This window comes from Salpingoeca rosetta, assembly GCF_000188695.1.
Source record: "Salpingoeca rosetta unplaced genomic scaffold supercont1.12, whole genome shotgun sequence".
In the NCBI taxonomy this organism is placed as follows: domain Eukaryota; class Choanoflagellata; order Craspedida; family Salpingoecidae; genus Salpingoeca; species Salpingoeca rosetta.
Genome location: NW_004754922.1, coordinates 1088629 through 1108628, shown reverse-complemented (window position 1 = coordinate 1108628; position 20000 = coordinate 1088629). Strand labels below are relative to the sequence as shown.

The following is a 20000-nucleotide window of genomic DNA, read 5'->3' as shown; positions in this document are numbered from 1 at the left end:
TTCGCGCATGCCAGATCAACACACAAGCACGCACCTCACACACGCACCATACAATTGCACAAACACACACAAACTACCACACATCTCACGTCTCACACACGCACACGCATCTCACACCTCACACGCACACGCATCTCACATACATCTGACATGCACACACGACCACACGCACCTCACACAACCCCTCCGCCGTGCTGCTGCGCAGGTGCTTGAGAAGCGGGTGGTGTCGCCATCTGCGCCGTGGAGAATATGCTCGAAGATTGTGCCCATGTTCCTGCTGCCGCCGGAAGAGAAGGCCAAGCTCAAGGCGCGGCACGAGGACATGGAGCGACGCATGAAGGAGCGCAAGGAGAAGGAGAAGCAGCAGCAGAACGCCAACAAGAATTGACTTGAAATGATAACACAAGCAAGCGTGCAGCCGAACGATGTGTGTGTGTGTGTGTGTGTGTGTTCGTGTGTGCGTGTGTGCAGAGTCGTGTGCTCAGCTCGTGCGTGCGGTTTTCGACAGCATAAAAAGTGCATGAGCGGTTGCCGCGTCCGATTCGAAAACGCCTGTTGTGGTGGTGGTTCCGCACACACACACACACACACACACACACACACACACACACACACACACACACACACACACACACACACACACACACACACACACACACACACACACACACACACACACACACACACACACGCGCGCGCGCACACACACACACACACACACACACACGATGATGGCAAGGCGACGGCTTGTCGGTGCCTTTGCCGCCCTTTTGCTGGTTGTGTGTTGTGCGACCAACCCCTCACATGGCCTGCTGGCAGCAGAAGAGTGCTCTGCAACGACCGTGGGCGAGGCGTGTTCGCGCGGCCCCTGCTATCTTGATGGAATCTGCGTACGCGAAGCGTGCGTGGCGCAAGTGCGCGCAGACGGCGTCAACTGCACCTTCGTCAACGCGACGGCACCGAGCACCCCAGCACTCGACGGCGAGTGCGCTGCCGGCGTGTGCGTGCCTCTCCCTGATCCAACAACAACGACAACCACGACGACATCAACCACGTCCACCTCAACAAAGCTAGTCACCACAGCACAACCCACAGCGTCATCCACAGCGCAGGCAACAACAACAGCCAATGATCAAGAGCTCCCGTTCCCCACTGATCTCCAGAGCAATCGACCACCGGAAGGCATGGCATTCGTGGATGTCTACCTCGGCTTCACCGCCACGAGCCAGCGTGGCTTCTTCCTGTCGGTCTCCGCCGTGGATACGCTTCTCGATACGCTGCAATCCCGGCTTGCTCGGTACCAGCCTTCACTGTTCGTGGAGGCTCGCTACGTGTTCCCGATGTCTGGCACCACGACAACAACACCATCAGCAGCAACGGCGACGGCCACGGCAACAAGTGGGGATTCGTCCACACCCACGATTGCACCTCCTGCTGCCACCACAGCCGCCACGGTCCCGCTCGACCTCGACTTTGTGCCCAGCGACGTGATTGCGGTGCGGGTTGTGCTTACACGCGACGACACGGCAACGCTGCAGGATGTCGTGCTGAACATGACCGCGCTTGTCACGAGCAACGAGCTCGCCGTCGCGCTGCAAGACACACTGCCGCAGGTGTCGCAGGTGCTCCAGGACGTGTACATGTGGTCGTCTCCACGCACCCTCACGTATGTCGACCCCAACGCGACGCCAGCTCCCGCCAACGGCAACAGCGACATGGAGAAGCAGCTGCTGGTTGTTCTGTGGGCTGCCGTGGGCGTGGTGCTGGTGGTTGTGATTGCGCTGCTTGTGCACATGCGCCTGAACCGCCGCTCCCGCGTTAGCGCGGACCTTCTCCTCGCTGCCCGCGGCGTCGAGGCAGGCCACAACGGCGATAGCAGCAACAGCAGCAGTGGTCACGACCACGCGCAGCAACGAGGGACTGACGGTGGTCTGGCGGGACCAAAGAGTGATTTTAGCATGCAGCAGGACAATGTCGGTGTGAGCACTGGCCATATGGGCAAGTCGGCACCGTCATCCGTCTGGCTGTACTCCACGCGCGCAGCCGAGCTTGGCAAGCGGCAGGTTTTTGCCACCATCACCACCAGCGATGGCGACGATGGTGATGACGCAGTCATTCCGGAGGCGGCAGCCACATGCGAGGTGGACAATTTCACGGCAGCGCAGCGCCCGGAGAACAGGAGCAAGAACAGATATGTTGACATTCGCGCGTACGACCGCACGCGTGTTGTTCTCAAGTCAAACCCGCTCGTTCCCGGCAGCGATTACATCAACGCCAACTATGTCCCGGTCAGTATGTGCTGTGTGGTGCGTGCTTATCTGCTGCTGCTGCTGCCGCCGCTGTTGTTGTTGTTGTTGTTGTTGTTGTTGTTGTTGTTGTTGTTGTTGTTGTGCGGGGGTCGAGGGGTGGGAGCTTGAATGATGTCCAGATGTGTACTGTGCATTGTTACTTCGGGCTGTGTGTGCTACAGGTTTCGTGCATGCGATTGCACGTTATCTTGGAGTGTGTTGTCACCACGACCTTGTGAGCCATTCACCTCACGACGCGCAAATGTACCACCATCACCACCATCACCACCACCACCACCCAATACCACTGCTACCATGATTCACCGCCAGGGCTATTCGTCTCCGTACGAGTACATCTGCACGCAGGGGCCCCTGCCCAGCACGGTGGCGGACTTTTGGCGAATGGTGTGGGAGCAGCGCAGCACCGTCATTGTCATGTTGACGCAGCTGGTGGAGAGTGGTCGCGTCAAGTGCGAAAAGTACTGGCCTCAGCTGCACGAGGAGGCAGACTTTGGCATCATCCAAGTCTCCTGCTTGCACGTACGTTGTTGTTGTTGTTGTTGTTGTCGTTGTTGTTGTTGTCGTTGTTGTTGTTGTCGTTGTTGTTGTCGTTGTTGTCGTTGTTGTTGTTGTTGTTGTTGTTGTTGTTGTTGTTGTTGTTGTTGTTGTTGTCGTTGTTGTTGTTGTTGTTGTTGTTGTTGTTGTTGTTGTTGTTGTTGTTGTTGTTGTTGTTGTTGTTGTTGTTGTTGTTGTTGTTGTTGTTACATGGGTTGCTCATGCTTGCTTCAAACACGCTGCATGTCACGCTGCATGTTCCTCATGTGTGCTGTCGTGTCTTCAACCACAGGTCCAGCGTGTTGAAGGCATTGTCGCCGTGCACACGCTTCGTCTCTACAACATCAACACGTGCGTCAACACGTGCGTGTGTTGGGTGTGTTGTGTGTGTGTGATGCAGCTGGATGGGCTTGGTGTCCCGTCTCTTTCCCACCTCGTGCCTCACATGCGTGTGCGTTGTTGATGCCATTCGCTGCTGACCACATGTATCCACGCAGCCGCACCTCGCGTGTGATCACGCACATCCACTTTCTCGCATGGGACGACCACGATGTGCCGGATGTGGACACGCTGCTGCGCCTCCGCACAGAGGTACGCTTGGTGGTGATGGCGGTGATGGCTGTGGTGGTGGCGACAGCGGTGGTGAGGTGGATTTGCTGCTGCTGCTACTGCTGCTGCTGCTGATGATGATGATGATGATGATGATGATGATGATGATGATGCAAGCGATGATGATGTGTGGTGGTGATGTTGTGATTGATTTCTCTGGGCTTGATCGTAGTGAACCCCTCTTTCTCACTTTCAAACGCAACACACGCGCACAATCCGAACAAACACACCACCGCACCCACCACGTTGCAGACGCTTCGCTTCCGGCGCGGGATGGTTGGACCGCTTGTGGTTCACTGCAGCGCCGGTGTTGGGCGCGCTGGCACGTTTGCACTCGTTGACACGGAGCTCAACAGATTCGAGAACGAACGCAGGGTGCAGCCAGTCGCAAGTGCGTGTCAATTGCATGTGTTTGTGCATCATGTGTTCTAACATGGCTGTTTATGTGTGTCGAGCCTGTCGTTGTTTCGTTTGCAAGCAAGCGAGCGAGTGAACACGGTCTCTTGTGTGTTCACGTGGTTCTATTTGCTGCACCGATTGCAACCGTGGACGTCGACGTGTTGTTCTTTGTTTGAATGGCGCGTGCTTACTTGCTTATCCATTCCTCTGTATTACTTCCTCTCCTTTGAACGTCACTAACAGCGCTTGTGAAGCTCCGCCGAAGCCGCACGCATCTCGTGCAGACGGCCTCCCAGTTTGTCTTTGCCGTTCGCGCCATCGTTCGCGGCGCAGAGCTCATGGTGAGGCGTCTCTGTGTCTGCTTGTGTATGTGTGTGGCGGGGGGAAGTGCGTGCGTGTGCGTACGTGCATGTTGGCTTGTGTGTGTGTGTGTGCTTGGCTGCATGTCCTGGGTGGATTTGTTGCTCGCGTGTTCACGACATCACCTACATACACAAGCAAATGAATGCGTTCAGTATGGACAACCACACACACACACACACACACACACCTTCAACTATCATCATCCTCACCACCACCACCACCACCACCACTCCCAACTACTACTACTACTGCTGCTGTGCCAGGACGAGCGTGGACCGATGGGCTGCGATGTGCAGATCCGCACGTTCCTCAAGTCCTTCCGCGTGAGCGACGCGTTCCCGTTGTTTGATCTCTGCGCAAATGGCCGGCGTGTGCGTGCGCTCGGTTTTGCTCGCCTCGCCAGCCAGCCGTTCCGCGGCCTCCCCGTGCACCTGGTGCTGTGCAACGACGTGTTTGTGCTGACGACGCGCGTGTCGCGTGGGCAGTCTGTACTCGTCACAGCGCCGATGGCACGCGAGGACGTGTACTGCGACAGCATGGCCGGCCACTGGGAGGACGACATGCTCAAGGTGACGGCGGCGCGCGGGAAACGTGAGCTGCTTATTGTGTTTACCTCCAGCGTGGAGAAGAACCACTGGATGGACCTTCTTGGGTCACGGCGTGGTGTTGTCAAGACGGAGGAGCTGAGCGGCGTGCGTATGACGTCGCCCGTTCAGCGCCAGGTGCACGAGATTGCAGCCCTGCTGGGCCTGCCAAACCCTTTTACCACATACGGCGCCGGCGAACTCACCGCAACGTGGAAGCGCGTCCCAAAGGTGCGCGCGTGTGTAGTTGTGAGTGCGTGAGTGAATGAGTGAATGAGTGGAGTTGTGAGTGCGTGAGAGAGAGAGAGAGTGTGTGTGTGTGTGGTTGTGATGGCGACGGAGGATGCGTCAGTGTTTACGTCCTTCAGGTCGTCGTTTTGCTCTATTCTTTGTGCAACTTTCAATTGCACCACACACACACTCACACGCACTCACCAAACACACTCACACGCACACTTGCAGGAGATTCTGCTGCCAGAGGAAGTTGATCACGACACGCGCCGCCGCGTTACGTACAACGACGATGAAGAGGAGCACGAGAATGGCATTGTTATGCACAACAACAACTACTACAACAACAACAGCGCCATTGCAAACACCACCGCATACGACAACAGCAGCAACAGCAACAACAACAACCTTGCTGGTCGCCCTGGTTGGCGGTATGTTGTTGCACAGGCGGGCGGGCCGTCACAGGCGATTGCTTCGCTGGTGCAGCAGGTGCAGAGCGCCGAGCAGGCAAACGACACGGCCACGGACCTCCTTGAGATTGAGTACCTGATGAAGGCGATGGAGGTTGAGCAGGGCGAGCGCGACGTGCACGCGTTGATTGCCGAGGCGCGGGAGGCGGAGGTGTCTGCCATGCTCGAGCAGCAGCGACGGGAGATTGAGGAGCAGCTGTTGCAGGAGCGCGGGCCCGTGAATCCGCTTGACGGCAGCGCAACTGGCGACCGGTACATCAGCGGCAGCGGCGGCAACGCCCGCTCGAGGGATGGCGGATACATGCACGTGGGACCGGAAGTGGACTCCGGCGATGATGATGATGATGATGCTGATCGTGACGGCGGGCGGTCGAGCCCCGGCGGGCGGTCGCTGTACGCGGAGTCCGTTTATACGGTGTACACGGAGACGGGTGACACGACATACGAAACAGCCAACGATGACGAGGAGGAGGAGGAGCGGCAAGACGAAGGAGACTACGGCGGCAGCAGCCGGCGGCGACAGCGCAGACAAGGACGCCAGCCGCAGGCGCCAGCCATGCACGGTATGCGCGCGCAGCAGCGGCCAATGTGGCAGCAGCACGCCATGGCCCCATCCACCGCACCTCCGCCTGCATACCATGAGCGTGGCCACGTTGGCGGCGGCGATTCATCAGATGAAGGGGAGATGCCGGCAGGTGCGCGCCGTGCGCCCCCACGGAAGGTCTTCCAGGACCCGGCCGCAGTCTTGCAACAACAGCAACGCCAACAGCAGCAGCAGCAGCAGCACGTGGCGACTCAGCCAAGAGCACAATGGCGGCAGCCGCAGCAACAACAACAACAACAGCAGCAACAACAGCAGCAACAGCAACAGAGTCAGCGTCATCGGGCAGAGTCTCAGAACGGCGGTGAGGAGCAGCCGTACTTGCTGCGGCGTCCAAGCTCGCGATCACGGCGACAGCGGCGCGGGTCGACGATGCTTGATGCCGAGGGGCGGATTGTGCAGGTGCGCCATGGCCCAGTCGCCGACATTAGCGGTGACGCTGTGGTTGCAGGTGGCATTGATGGCGGTCACGAGGGCGGTGATGTGCTGGCTGTTGCTGGCGATGGTGATGGCGGCAGCGTGTTTCTGCCAGGCGAGTCCGCCGCGGCACCGACAACAACAACAGCGGCAGCGCGGAGAGCCCCAGGTTCAGCAGGCGATGCGACAACTGGACGGACGGCGTTTGAGGGCCGACGCCGGAGCCTGCACCGGCGCCCGAGCCGCAAGAAGATCCGCGTGCGCACCACAATTGCCGGGTTTGCGCTTGCCAAGGGCGCGGCGAAGCGGCTGGCGAAGAACCAGTATGAGCGGCAGCGGGCAATGCAGCGTCGCTCCAGTGGCGATTTCACCGGCGGCGCCGAGCAGGGGCGGCATGCAGCAACAGCGGTGGGCGCACCAACATCAGCAGCGGCACCTTCAGCGTCGCTGACGTATGATGAACACGGCAACATTGTTGCTCGCAAGGATGACAACAACAACAGCAACAGCAACAACACCGGTGACCCATACGACTACCTCGGCAACTGAGATGGGGTGGGAAAGAGAGAGAGGGGGGGGGGGAGGGTGTGTGGGGTTGTAGTGTTAGTGTGTGTTAGTCGTGTGTGTGGGGTAGTGTGTGTGGTGGTGTGTGTGTGTGTGTGTGTGTGTCTGTTCCTGCACACTGCACAGTTTTGGTATCCATCCGCTTCCGTCGTTCCTTCGTCGCTTTCGTTTGTGTGCCATCAAATCAAAACCATTCGCCACATCATTCGCCACACAATTGCTGTACTTGATGCATCGCTGCCTCGAATGTCCCAGGCAACGCAAAGCCCCAACCAAACACACACGCTCGGATTTTTGGCGTTGCTGCCAACTTTGCTTTGCTCTGCTCGTTCTTGCTTTCTTGTTGCTTGCCGGCCGTGGCCCACGACCATCAGCATCACCTGCAACCAACAGCAGCCAGCCAACAAACCAAAAAAACCATCACCGACCGACCTGCGTCCTCCCTTCTCCTCCCCCTTTTCCTTCCTCGCCTTCGCTCCTCTCTATTCACACGCATCCTAGCCCGGCCCAGGGATCGTCGTCATTGAACGCGTGCTCGTGTGTATCCTCCCACTCCCTCCTCCCTCCTCTTGCATCCTATCCTCCTTTTCTCCACTCCACACCAAGCGCACTCGCACATTTCCTTGGCGCAAACAGGCTTGACAACGAACACACACTCAAAAGTCAGCCATCTTGTCACCTGAAGATCCCTCCCTCGACTTGTGTGTCAATTGTGGGTGCGCACATCTTTGTCCCACCGCCACGAACTGGCTAGCTAGTAACGGCAGCAGATCAAAGTATCTTCATCTGCGCCTGGTGTTTTGTACATTACCGAGGAGACTTGCCTGCGTGCAAGCACTTGAGAGCGAAAGCCGGTTGCTTGCAAGCAACGCAAACCACAACATCGGACAGCTGTTGTTGTCGAGTGGGTTCGACCTCTCTTTTCTTCTGATCTCTGTGTCTGCCTTCACTCGCCTTTTCATCTCCTGCACGAGGGCGCTGGGCGCTTGATCACAAGTATCTCTCTCTCTCTCCCTCTCGGTTCCCACACGCACATACACACGCACACACATACACACATACACACACACACATACATACACACACACACACACACTTTCTCTCTCCTTCTCACACACGATCTCTTGGTTTCCACTTGCGCGAGCGCGTGTGTTCCGTTCTTCCATCCACTCGTCTTCATTGTTGTTGCCTTTGTTGCGTATTGCTGTGACCACGATCCTTCGTTCTCTCTTCTCTGTCTTCTTCGTGTGCGGTTGTGCATGCAATGCTGCTGCCCGGAGCGCAAAACAAGATGGACAAGTACTCGCGCGTGAAACTGTTGGGCAAGGGGACGTTTGGCAAGGCCTGGAAGGTGCGCAACTGCGAGGACCACAAGGAGTATGTGGCCAAACAAATCAAGTGCGAATCACGGCAAGATCTCAAGGACGCACTTCAGGAGGCCGAGGTCCTCTCCAAGCTGGGACACACTCACATTGTCAGGTGTGTGTGACATGGATGAAACCAACAACCTTGCTGTTGTCTTCGTTGTTGGTTGTAGTTGCATTTCGTGTAGTTGTCGTGTAGTCTTTGTTCTCGTTGTTGTGTTTGATGTCGTTCGTTGGAGACGCTTGTCGCTCTCGCTGGTGATGTGTGCGATCGCGTTTGTGTCCGCTTGCTTGCATGCAGGCATGCGGGCAAAGCGCCCCCCGCCCTCTCCTTTTTGTGCTTCGGTTTTTATTTGTTGTTGTGGAGCTGGCTATTGTTGGCTACGCTTGCTTCTTTTTGCGCCCTTTCCTTATTTTTTGCGCCTGTGTCTAGGTGTATTGTGTTATCCATGCACGCATTGATGTTGTTTTGCCACTGCACACCACACCCATCCTCATCCTCGCTGTCCTGGTTGTTCGCATGCGTGCGTACGTGGTTGCGTTTCAGTTACTCAAAGGTGATCCAGAATTCGCCAAAGATGGTGACCATCATCATGGAGTACTGTGCCGGTGGTGATGTTGGAGAGAAGATTTCCCGCCGAAAGTTCCGCAACCAGTACTTTGACGAGAACACCATTCAGCTGTGGATTGTGCAGGCTGCAGAAGCCCTCAACTACCTGCACGCAAAAGGCATTTTGCATCGCGACGTCAAGCCCGCCAACTTGTTTCTCACGGCGGACGCCACTGTCAAGCTGGGCGATTTTGGTATTGCCCGTATCATGGATCGCAACGCCATCATGCCTGCTGAGCGCACAACCAAGACCCCGGTCGGCACGCCCATGTACTTTTCCCCAGAGGTGCGCACGTGTGCACGTTGGTGCGTGTGTGTATGTGTGTGTGTGTGTGCGTGTGTGTATGTGTATCCCGTGTGCGTTGGCTTGTGTGTATGAATGTGTGTGTGTGTTTACACGCGTGTGTGCGTGTGTGTGTGTGTTGGTTCTTGGTTTGTGTGTGTTGGTTAGTTTGTTGTGGCACGGTTTTGTTGTCGTGTCTCGGTGATTCGCAGCAATGGTTTATTGGGGACACCTTTTCCCACTCACCACCCTTCCTTCGTCTATCTTTTGTTCATCACCATGCCTCTGTTCTTCTGTTCTCTTCTTTATCCTTCTATTTGTTCGGCTGCTTACTTGCAGATGTGTTCTGGGAAACGGTACGGCCAAAAGGCGGACGTCTGGGCTCTCGGCTGTGTGCTCTACGAGGTATGGACAACGGAAGGGGAACAGCGTTTGGGGGGGAACGGAAGATGCGCTCACGTTGACGCGATCGCATGTGGTGGTGATGGACAACGCTTGACGCGACGGTGGTCAACACTTGACTAAACGATTCTGTCCACCGCTTCTCACACCAGAACAAACACACACACACACACACACACGCATGCCCACACACACACGCGCATACACACACACACACACACACACACACACACACACACACACACACACACACACACACACACACGCACGCACACACACACACACACACACACACACGCACACACACGCACACACACACACACACACACACGCATACACACACATCTAGTGTGCTGCGTTACGCCCTGCATTTACAGCGACATCCATGGACTCCTTGACAGCCAAGATCAAGCGGGGTCACCACGATAAGCACTTGCCCACGCGCTATGGGCATGGCCTGCGCAAGCTCATTGCTCGCATGCTCTCACTGGATCCCATGCATCGGCCCACGGCGTACGAGGTGCTGCATTCCGAGTACCTTGCCCTCGCTGCCATGGAAAACCGCCGTCTCAACGCCGCCAAGCAACCGCACCCACATGTCCACGACCCTGCGGAAGCAAAGAACTCCCACGCACCCAACATCATGGTCATTGATGACGACGTAAGTGCATTCGGAAAGTGGTTCCTTGGTGAACAACCCCCTCCAACATGGCTCTTTTTGTGCAATGCTTCCCCACTGCACAGCTCTTTCTTTCTCGTGCGCTATGTCTTTCACATGCACATGCACACATACACACACATGTACACACACATGTACATACACATGCACACATACACACACACTCACACTCACTCACACTTACAATCCTCACGCCAACCCCCCTCCTTCTACACAAACACACACACATCACAACACACCACAGCCGCTGCATGCAATCTTGTCAAAGGACATGCCACCAGCGCAGAGGAAGCTGTCTCCGTTGAAAGGGCGGCGGGAGAAAGGCGTGCATAACCCGCCGGCGAAGCAGCATCGCAGAGGCGCCGACGACCACCTGTTCATGGTGGAGGGCCGTGTGAACCAGCTGCAGTCGCGCGAGGGCAGCAGGCCCACCTCCACCGACAAGAAGAGGCCCCCACACCAGCAGCAGCACCCGGGGCAGCCTGGGCGGCGAGCAAGGTCGCCGCGCGACCCACGGGAAGCGGGCCAGGCGTACATACCGTCACGGGGCGGTGGGGTGCGGCACTCGCCGTTGGTGGCAGGCCAGCAGCACCAGCACGTCAGACCCAGCGGCTCCCCGCATGCGGCGGCTCACTTGAGCCCCGGGCTGCGCCGCAAGAGCGACTTTGAGCTCGTCAGGCAGCGGAACGTGCGCTCTGGCCGACGGGACTCACCCTCCTCCAACCAGCACCCGCAACTGCACCAGCAGCACCAGCATCAGCACCAACACCAGGCGCCACCGGACAGCTACGTTGCGCAGCTGCAAGCGCACCGCCGTCACAGCGTGGATGTGCTCCCTTCCATGCCGCACAGCCGCGCCAAGAGCCCAGCAGGGCGCTATCAGTTCAATGCGCGCCAAAACCACATCACCCCTGGCCAGGGCGGCGGCCGCTACAACTTTGGTGGCGCCAGGAGGTAGTGGCGCGTGGGATGTGCGCGCGTGCGTGTGTGTGTGCAGGGTGTGTGGTGTGTGGCGTGACATTGGACGAGAGTCGGTAATCAAAGTCTTCGAGTACAGAGAGCCTAGCCCAAAGCCAGTGGGTTTGGGTTTTGCTGGTTTTGGGTTGCATGACAGCAAGGAGGAGGGTAACAAAGGTGTGTGAAGGGTGATCTTCCGTTTGCTGCACTGCATTGTGGATTGGTTCTGGCCGTTTGGGGTGGGAGGGGGCTGTTTTGTCTGGGTTGTCGCTCCTGGCTTGTCACTGTTGAACCTCTGCTGCTGCTTGCTTAGTTGCTTGCTTGCATTGCTGCTACTTGATTGCTGCTCTCCTTTGCGCGTTGTTGATCCCTTGCTCGGATTTGCTTCGACTCGCTGCCGCTGGCTGTGCAAACTGTTGTTACCCTGTTACGGCGACAGCTACGATGGTCGTGTGTACATACAAAGATGCAGAAAGCAGTGCAGCATGCATGCAAGAAGTTTTTGTGTGATGTGAAAATGGCGTGACATGAGATCAATGTCAAGCAAGGAAAGGAAGGGTGAGTGTTCGCTTGCTTGGGAAGGAAGTCACGGCAGCGCAGCAATTTTTTTTTATTTTCAATTTTGCATGCCCCAACATAGCAAAGAAGCTCCATTGGCGCAGTTGGTTAGCGCGTGAGTCTAATAAACTCAAGGTCATCAGTTCGAGCCTGGTATGGAGCAGCCGTTGTTTTTTGCTTGTTTTTGACTTGTTTTTCAGGTTTGCTTAACAGCACCATCAGACAACCCGTATGCTGTCGCCATGTCTGTTACATTTTACGTCCAAGGATGCCACGACAGGCAAAGCGAAAGGCGGAAACTAGAGAGACTTGACCACCGAACTGACACCTCACGCAACACTGACACACCACTCCATTGGCGGTGTTGTACTTTATGTTTGTTTGTCGTTAATGTAATGAAATGAACCACGGATACGGTTACACATCGCTCAGGACAGTTGAGCCCTTACAGGCAAAAAACAAAAAACAAAAACAAAACACGCTGACAGCGCACGAGAGAAAGAAACGCACAACAAAGCGCGCGCACACACACACACACACACAGAGCAAACAAAAAGAGCGGCCGGATCAGCACGATGAGGAAGCCAACCGACGTAGCTTGGACAATAAAATAAATCTGAAATGACCATGATGTGAGGAAACACAAGGCAAGGGCAAATCAAGGGTGAGCTGGAGAAACACCACGAGCGCACCAGGCTGTGTGAAAGGAAATGGGGAACAGATCGAAGAGCAACGAAGGAAGGGGGAAGAAAAGGTTGTGGGGGTGGGAGAAACAGAGCGACCAAACAAAGAGTCGTTTGACGACAAATGAAAATGTACGAGTGCGGTAGCGACTAGTAGCTGATGGGAAGCAGCCGTAGTCGACTCTAAGAGCACCCAAGGTGATCTTGCAGCGAAATGTAAATTCCCAAACCTCAACAGCCCACAAGTCTTCACAAAAAGGGCTGAAAGGCTCTAGCAGCTGCGTTCAAGAGAAGGCGGTTGAAAAGCAGAAAGAAGAGGAAGAGGAAGAGAGAGAGAGAGAGAGAGAGAGAGAGAGAGAGAGAGAGAGAGAGAGAGAGAGAGAGAGAGACAAACAAAGCGCCACACAAACGAGGAAGACGAGACTAGGCGAGCACATGTCGCAGTTGACCAAACTCACCACAACAGAGACGAATTAGCTTAGCCAAAGAGGAACGAGGTTGCAAACGCGTTAAGCTTCCGTGGGCAGCAGGAAGGACAAGCCCTGCAATCACAACAGTCACAGGAGACAACAGGAGGCAGTGCAACGTGTGCAACAAGACAAGCCATGTCGTGAGATACAAGTGGGAAGAGCCAACGTTAGATTAGAACACATGCTCGTTCGTACGTACGTCTCACAGACGTCACAAGCCAAAACCATGAACAACAACAACAACAACAACAACATCGACAGCACAATGACAACAACAGCCCGTCAGAAGGTGGTGCATGTGATTCTCTTCAGCACGTGACGCAAAGGTCACTCTGATACATCTTGATTCAAAACACGAGTTCATCACCCGGACACAGTCAAACAGCGACATACATACACAAGAGCAACCAACAGTACAAGGAACAACAAAGTGCAAAGAAAGGCGTACCTTGCGCTCCAGCGTGCGCTTAAACAGCGCCTCGTTCTTCCTCTTCTGGAAGGAGGACAGGTCACCGCCCAGGGCAGCGGTGAGCTTCTTGGCGGCTTCCTCGCCCTTGGCTTCGTTCATGGCGGCAACAACCTCAACAACAAAGCTGAAGGGGTTCATCAGCGGCTTGAGCGTGGACTCATCCTTCAGCAGCGTCTCAATCTCGTTGTCGTCAAGACCCTTTCCAATGATGCCACCACAGGACCAAGGAGCAACGAGTGTGAGTGAGTGCCCAATATCCGCCGCGTAGCGTAAAACTAGAACAGAAGCACACTCAGCGACGAGGCATAGACAAAACCGATAAAACGCAGTGGAGCTCAACATTCACAACAACTCACGTTGACAACAAACTGCGCCAGGAATGCAGGGGCCTTTGGCGAGTCCATGCTGTCGTCATCGAGCGTCTCCAGGCGGTCGTGCGTGCTGTGTACACCAACCACGAAAGATAGATACGAACAGATACGAAGATGATGGCGTGACGCAGGCAAGCAAGCAAATAGACAGCGAAAACAAAAACATGGTGTGAGAATCACGCGCAGGTCAGCACTCGGGTGGGGAAATGAGGAGGAGCAGAATCGATGGCACACAAACACACAGCACAGCGACAAGATGTCTCAGTTTAACGAGATTATTTGCTCGTCACGGTATGCACCTCCAAGTAAATGAAGGGGCATTCAGGATTAGCATGGTTAATTCACATCATAGACATCTGGCCAATCACTGCCGCTAAAAAGCTCGAAGCTTCAACAAAGGCCACACACAAAAATACAAAAACAAAAACACAACCCAATGCGCAACAACATGTATCGACAACACACACACACACAGCGACTTACGCTTGCAGGGCGTGCTTGTGGGTGAGAATCTTCTCGGACATGAGCTTCTGCAGCAGCTGGAGGAGGGCCTCGCGCTTCGGGGCCTTGATCAGACCAAACAGGTCGGCCACAAGCTCAGACACAAACACGTGGTACTGGTCCTCGCCAAGCTCACGCACGCACGCGTACAGCTCTTTGTCGTCCTTGTTCAGCACATACTCCTGCGCACGTGAAATGATTCATGTCAATCATTGGGGAGGGGCAAGCGAGCAAGAGGAAATGATCAGTGGTCGAAATGGGGTTGTGGACGGACATGTAAACACGACCAACCCGGTACACAAACACACACACACACACACAACACTAGACACAGCACGCAGAGCGAAGCACCTCAATGGTGTTCCTGCAGGAGCGCTTGAGCTTGTCGAGGTCCTGGGCGGGCTCTGCGGCAGGGGTCTCAGGCTCGGGAGTGGGCTCAGCCTCGCCAAGGAGCTTGTAGCGGTTGGCGGGCTTGCTTGGGGCCGGCGTGGCTGACTGGCTTCCGGGCAGCGTCGGGCGGGAACCGCGGGAGAAGCGGGACGCCTGGTTGGCGCGGCGCATGGGCGCAAGCTTGCCCTGAAGACCAATCTTGTTCACGTCGCGGCGCTCCTGCGTCATCTTTGCCTTTGCACCCGGCTGTACGAGGAAGAGAAAAAAAATTGGAGACAGGACGAGCAGAGAGAACAGGGGTGAGTCAAGACGTTGTTGGTGGCACAATGGAGCACTTCTGCGATAGTTACGATACAGCAACAAATCGTAAAGATACCGCAACAAACGAAACTGGTGGGTGGTGGTCAGAGACATGATTCATCGTCATGGGCTCCAGCGCTGGCTTTCATCGCCCGATCAGACGACACTTCCTATTGATGTTCAAGAATCATGTAACAATCATCATGCCACCACCATCAAAATCTTGTATACAGACGTGCTCTGTGTGTGTGTGCGCGCGCGCGGCATACCTGTGAGGAGGAGCTGGTGCGCCTGCCCTGCAGCGGGCGGCCATGTGACTTCATCTCAGCCTGCGCCTCGGCAATAACATCCTTGCGCTTGCGCGGACCATCTTCAGGCTTGACCCATCTGTGGGGTGTGTGATGCAAGCAGTCATCATCATGACCGGAGCAGTGGTGAATGAGTGAAAATGCATGGAAAAACGCGAGGCTGTTCAGGGTGCGTCGACTTCATTGCACGCCCAATCCCCCTTCACACACGCAAACACACACACACACACACTCTGCCTCTTTCTCTCACACTCACCCACACATGCAACGCACCCCTTCTTGCGAAGGTCCTTGATGTCCATGATGAAGAACTGGAGCTTGTTGGGGATGTGCTTGCAGCCGGAGAGTCGGCCGAGGTACTCCTCGAGGAGCGGCTTCTGCTCCTTCTCAAGCTTGGCGCCTGCCTTCTCCACAATCTTGCACATGCACATGACCGCGTCTTCGGCCTCGTTCTGCTTCCAGTACGTCTCCACAACCTGCTTGAGCAGGTCAAGGCTCACCTGCAGTGCATGGGTGGTGCGGATCAAAACGGTGAGAGCTACGCCATCACAGTAACTTGGCAAGCAAAACATCAGAACGAAAGAAAGTACAGGGAGATGAAGGAAGAAAGCATACAGCACGCGGTTGAAAGCCGAGCGCAGAAACAAGCACAAGAACAGCACGAAGAAAAACACAGAAACGACAAACAGAAGACAAAGAAACGGATTGGGTTGAATGTGTGCTCAAGGCATGAATGCATGCACTCGTCCACTTTCATGCAATGCATAGCGGTATTGACACCGCCACGCATGCTTGCGAAAGGAGCGATAGCTCGTGCACAACTATAGTAAACATATAGTGTCGGTCTTGGCCTGACTCGAACAACCATCGAGATGGGGATAAGAAAACTCAAGGCTGCAGATACCACTTCGGCCGAAAAAAAAAAAAGAACGAAAGGAAAAAAACCCACGACGGAACGTACACAACAGGTAGAATGGCGAAAGAACAGGGAACAAGAACAAGAAGAAGAAGGAGGAGGAGGAGGAGGAGGTGATGTTGATGTTGTTGTCGCTGTTTTGGTGTTTGTCGTGCTTGGTTGCTGTTGGGTAGTCGCATTCAACCCTGCACTGTAACGTACCACAGTTTCGTTGAAGAGCTCAGCGACGAAGACAGCGTTGCCAATGAGCTTCTGGCGCTTGCGGTTGAGCGTGTACAGCTCGTCGCCCTGCTTCTGAAGCTCGGGATCGTTGGGGTTGCCTGCAGAGACAAAGTTGTAACAAACAAAGGGGGGGGGGGAGGACAGCGAGGAGAAGTAGGAGCAGAGTGATGTGAGACCACATGCAACGAGACACAAGCACCAAAGCGGAACAATGCACGCGTACTCAAAGAAAACAAACGTAACATGCACGTACAAACATACGCAAACAAACATGCACGTACAAACATACGCACGCAAACATGCAAACAGAGTGACCGACCTTGCTGCAGCTCCTTGACAATCTTCTCGAGCTTCTTGATCTCCGTGTCAAGTGTCTTGAAGTCTTCCTGCACATCCTTCTTGCAAATGGCCAGGAGTTTGTTCTGGAAGGTGGGGAACTTGGCCCCCAACTTCTCCGTTCGCGCTCTGCTCAGGGACTTGCACAGCTTTGCGTAGATCATGGAGAAGAACTCGCTATCCTTGGCCTGTGATGGGCAACAAACCGCATGCGCGTGCGTTTAGGTGAGGACAACGTGGGGACATGGAAATAAGCGAGAGACAGGATCACCACTTTGCTCTTTTGCGTCAAGAACAGAGCGTCACACTTGGAACAACAGCGACGCATAGCGCCAAACCAAGGCCGACACATCTCGATTCGCGCACATGCACGCGCGCGGTTCCGTTCAAACACAACCATCACACGGCAAGGCTTTGGGGTCGTACCGTGTCCTGGATGAGCTCGATGAACTTGTCAAACTCCTCGCTGTCAGGAGGGAGCTGCTCTGCCTCCTGGATAATGTCAAGGACAATATCGTCAAAGTTGTCCAGGGTGATCTTGCCCAGGTGGCCACGAAGGTTGCCAATGATGCTCTGCTCGCCTCGCTTGAATGCGTTCTCGGAGCGCTTGAGAGTGACATCCGTGTCGGGGATGTGGACGGAGATGAGGTGTGGGCCACGAGCCTGGGGTGGCGGCATGGGCCGGCGACCACCGCCACGACGGCGGGTGCCACCAACAAGCAGCGAGGAGGATTGGTTGTTGGGGCCTGTGCGAGGCTGGCGGCTCGGGCGATCGTCTGTGCGGGCGCGGCCGAACTGGTTGAGCGGGTTCTTGCAGCCTGGAAGAAGACCACTGAGCGACTTGTTGGGGTTGGTTGGGGATTCCCGACACTGGGGCTTCCCGCGCAGGCTCATCATAAAAGCCATGGTGTAGGGTCCCTCGAAGGGCAAGGGAGATGGTGGGGTTTGGTCCTCTTCCTCCTCTTCTTCGACTGCTTCCTCTTGTTGTTGCTCCTGCTGTTCCTGGTCAGCGGGATGCGCTTGCTCGCTGACGGGCTGTTGTGCTTGCGTGGCCTCGGCAGCCTGGGGCGCAGCGCTGCTGGCTGGTGCCTCTGCCTTTGGTGCTGGGGCCTGCTCCTCTTCCTTCTTGCTGGGCTGCTCGGCGGCGGAGGCGGTGGTGGTGGCGACGGCAGCCGGTGCCGGGGCTTGCGGCTCGGGTGCCTTGGCGGGCTCCTGGGCGGGCTTTGCGTTCTTGTCCGCCTCCTCTTCCTTGGGCTTGGTAATCTCAAAGAGGCGCTTGGGTCCTGTGGGCTTGGTAATGGTGGCGGCCGGGGGCGTGGCTGCCTCCTCCAGTTCCTTCTGCGGTTGCTGGACTGACTTTGTGGCGTCGCCTTGCACCTCAGGGGTGGTCGGGGTGGGCGGCTTATCTCCGAGCTTGAAGAGGAGCGTGCTTCCGGCCGGCTTGCTGCTCGGCGGAGCAGATGGCGTCGTGGTGGTGGGGTTGGTTGCGGCGGTGGTGGAAGCTGGCATGGTGGGACCTGTGCGCAAGGGCATGGGCTGGCGCTGGCCGTGCTGGTGAGGAGGCTGGCCAGGCATGGTGTGTGGCTGCTGCTGGTGCTGCTGGTGCTGTGGGGCAATCATGTGCGAGCCATACGGGCTGGCGTAAGAGCTGGGCACGCCCATGGGCGTCGTGCCGGCCTGCATTTGGGCGTGCATGGGCGGGGCGACGTGGGTGGGTTGAAAGTACTGCTGTGCCATGGGCTGCATGGTTGGGGTGAATGTATGACCGGGCTGGTGCGGCTGGTGGTGGCGAGCGTGGTGCGGGAGGTGCTGCTGATGTTGCTGCTGCTGCTGGTGGTAGGGCGAGTACTGTGGGTGGCGGCCTTGAGCGTAGTGGCGGGGTTGCTTGTTGTGGTGCGACATGGTTGTGGGTGCGCTTCGAGAGAAGTTCAACTGAACGCGGTGAAAAATGAGGTTGCGAGCGGTGCGGTGGCCTCACTGCAAGGGCTCAGTGCCGATTGCGTGTGCCAACGTCTGGTCTTCTGGTTGTTGTGAACACAGTGGATATCTGCACGTGGAGGCACACGCACACACACACGCTCAAGGAGGGTGGTGCAAAAAAGGGAGAATGACGCGTGGCAGTGAGCATGGAAGCGTGGCACGCGGGCTGCTGGTGGCCGCTGAAAATGGCAAAAATCGTCCAAGAGGAAAAACAGCGCAAATCATCCACAAATCGCCCACAATCGCCTTGGTCGAGCGGAGGAAGCGGAGCGTGAGGCAAAGTTGACAAGTGGCAGCAAGGAAGCAAGTGGGAGCGTGACTGCGAGGGCGTGAGCCTAAGCGTAAGAGTGGCAGACCATCAGCGTCATGGAGGAAAAAGGGAAGCAAGCATTTGACAGCGTGTCTGCATACCTTCACACTCAACTCACAGGTATGATGAACACATTCACATATCGTTTGCATGTTGTTTGTGTGTGTGTTTCTATGTTTGTGTTGGCGTTCGAATGTGTTTGTGTGTTTGTTTGTGTGTGTGTTTCTATGTTTGTGTTGGCGTTCGAATGTGTTTGTGTGTTTGTTTGTGTGTGTGTTTGTGTTTGTGTTTGTGTTTGTGTTTGTGTTTGTGTTTGTTCGTTTGGATTGGTGTTGTGTGTGTGTTGTGTGTGTTGTGTGTGTTGCGTGTGTTGCGTGTGTTGTGTGCGTGTGGTTGTGTTTCTGCCTGTATCAAGTGCACGTGACGCATTTGGAACTGACGCCTTTGGAACTGACGCCTGTGGGCTTTTATTGCTTACTCTTTGCTCATGGTAAACCAGCAACCCGCAGCGAGTACGAGTTGTTGGAAAAGCTGAACACAGCCGCAGAACATGAGGTAAACACCATGAAGACGGCAATGGAGTCAACAAACAACTCGATGCAGGACATCAACAAGCAACGTGAGTTTGTGGCGTGCATATGTGTGTATAGGGGTTGTCTAATGTGTGGGTTGTTGTTGTTGTTGTTGTTGTTGTTGTTGTTGTTGTTGTTGTTGTTGTTGTTGTTGTTGTTGTTGTTGTTGTTGTTGTTGTTGTTGTTGTTGTTGTTGTTGTTGTTGTTGTTGTTGTTGTTGTTGTTGTTGTTGTTGTTG

At 55.6% G+C, this 20000-nt stretch overlaps 5 protein-coding genes and 1 non-coding gene across 6 annotated transcripts in view; 5 read left to right on the top strand and 1 right to left on the bottom strand.

The window, feature by feature from the left end:
* Positions 1-388, top strand: part of PTSG_05319 (uncharacterized protein) — a gene marked incomplete at both ends in the record, with an annotated part of 8295 nt that extends 7907 nt beyond the window's left edge. Inside the window, one exon of the mRNA XM_004993834.1 lies at positions 206-388. Within this exon, the coding sequence (XP_004993891.1) occupies positions 206-388 (183 nt within the window). The remainder of the gene's footprint in view (positions 1-205) is intronic.
* A 282-nt stretch (positions 389-670) lies between these two features.
* Positions 671-7126, top strand: PTSG_05318 (phosphoprotein phosphatase). Its single transcript, XM_004993833.1, has 8 exons — positions 671-2288; positions 2619-2828; positions 3136-3194; positions 3341-3434; positions 3705-3843; positions 4095-4192; positions 4478-5029; positions 5261-7126. Exons 1-8 carry the CDS (start codon positions 729-731, stop codon positions 7064-7066), a joined length of 4518 nt encoding a protein of 1505 aa, XP_004993890.1. The 5' UTR covers positions 671-728; the 3' UTR covers positions 7067-7126.
* Positions 7127-7386: 260 nt separating this feature from the next.
* On the top strand, positions 7387-11898 carry PTSG_05317 (NEK protein kinase). Its single transcript, XM_004993832.1, has 5 exons — positions 7387-8560; positions 8993-9341; positions 9678-9743; positions 10090-10401; positions 10664-11898. The coding sequence occupies exons 1-5, from the start codon at positions 8346-8348 to the stop codon at positions 11375-11377; spliced, it is 1656 nt and encodes a 551-aa protein (XP_004993889.1). The 5' UTR covers positions 7387-8345; the 3' UTR covers positions 11378-11898.
* Positions 11899-12023: 125 nt separating this feature from the next.
* Positions 12024-12097, top strand: PTSG_20107. The gene has a single exon. It is a non-coding gene; the product is annotated as a tRNA-Ile (tRNA).
* A 192-nt stretch (positions 12098-12289) lies between these two features.
* PTSG_05316 (uncharacterized protein) lies at positions 12290-19052 on the bottom strand. The gene is made up of 11 exons (XM_004993831.1): positions 17327-19052; positions 16884-17088; positions 16544-16662; positions 15700-15926; positions 15388-15505; positions 14780-15064; positions 14411-14610; positions 13913-13997; positions 13536-13754; positions 13076-13159; positions 12290-12550 (listed from the first exon to the last, which is right to left on the bottom strand). The coding sequence occupies exons 1-10, from the start codon at positions 18800-18802 to the stop codon at positions 13127-13129; spliced, it is 2967 nt and encodes a 988-aa protein (XP_004993888.1). The 5' UTR covers positions 18803-19052; the 3' UTR covers positions 12290-12550; positions 13076-13126.
* Positions 19053-19085: 33 nt separating this feature from the next.
* PTSG_05315 (uncharacterized protein) overlaps positions 19086-20000 on the top strand; it is a 2510-nt gene continuing 1595 nt past the window's right edge. The window contains exons 1-2 of the mRNA XM_004993830.1: positions 19086-19310; positions 19690-19809. Of these exons, the coding sequence (XP_004993887.1) occupies positions 19247-19310; positions 19690-19809 (184 nt within the window). The 5' untranslated portion in view covers positions 19086-19246. The remainder of the gene's footprint in view (positions 19311-19689; positions 19810-20000) is intronic.

Excerpts from the sequence above, each read along its gene's own strand:
- PTSG_05316 (XM_004993831.1), bottom strand. The coding sequence starts at position 18,802 with ATGTCGCACCACAACAAGCAACCCCGCCACTACGCTCAAGGCCGCCAC. Across the intron at positions 14,611-14,779 it reads CCTGCAGGAACACCATTGAG|GAGTATGTGCTGAACAAGGA; the intron begins GTGCTTCGCTCT and ends TCACGTGCGCAG. Across the intron at positions 13,160-13,535 it reads AGCGCACGCTGGAGCGCAAG|GGCTTGTCCTTCCTGCTGCC; the intron begins GTACGCCTTTCT and ends TTGTGATTGCAG.
- PTSG_05317 (XM_004993832.1), top strand. The coding sequence starts at position 8,346 with ATGCTGCTGCCCGGAGCGCAAAACAAGATGGACAAGTACTCGCGCGTG. Across the intron at positions 9,342-9,677 it reads CCATGTACTTTTCCCCAGAG|ATGTGTTCTGGGAAACGGTA; the intron begins GTGCGCACGTGT and ends GCTTACTTGCAG. Across the intron at positions 9,744-10,089 it reads TCGGCTGTGTGCTCTACGAG|TGTGCTGCGTTACGCCCTGC; the intron begins GTATGGACAACG and ends ACACACATCTAG.
- PTSG_05318 (XM_004993833.1), top strand. The coding sequence starts at position 729 with ATGATGGCAAGGCGACGGCTTGTCGGTGCCTTTGCCGCCCTTTTGCTG. Across the intron at positions 2,289-2,618 it reads TCAACGCCAACTATGTCCCG|GGCTATTCGTCTCCGTACGA; the intron begins GTCAGTATGTGC and ends ATTCACCGCCAG. Across the intron at positions 4,193-4,477 it reads TTCGCGGCGCAGAGCTCATG|GACGAGCGTGGACCGATGGG; the intron begins GTGAGGCGTCTC and ends CTGCTGTGCCAG.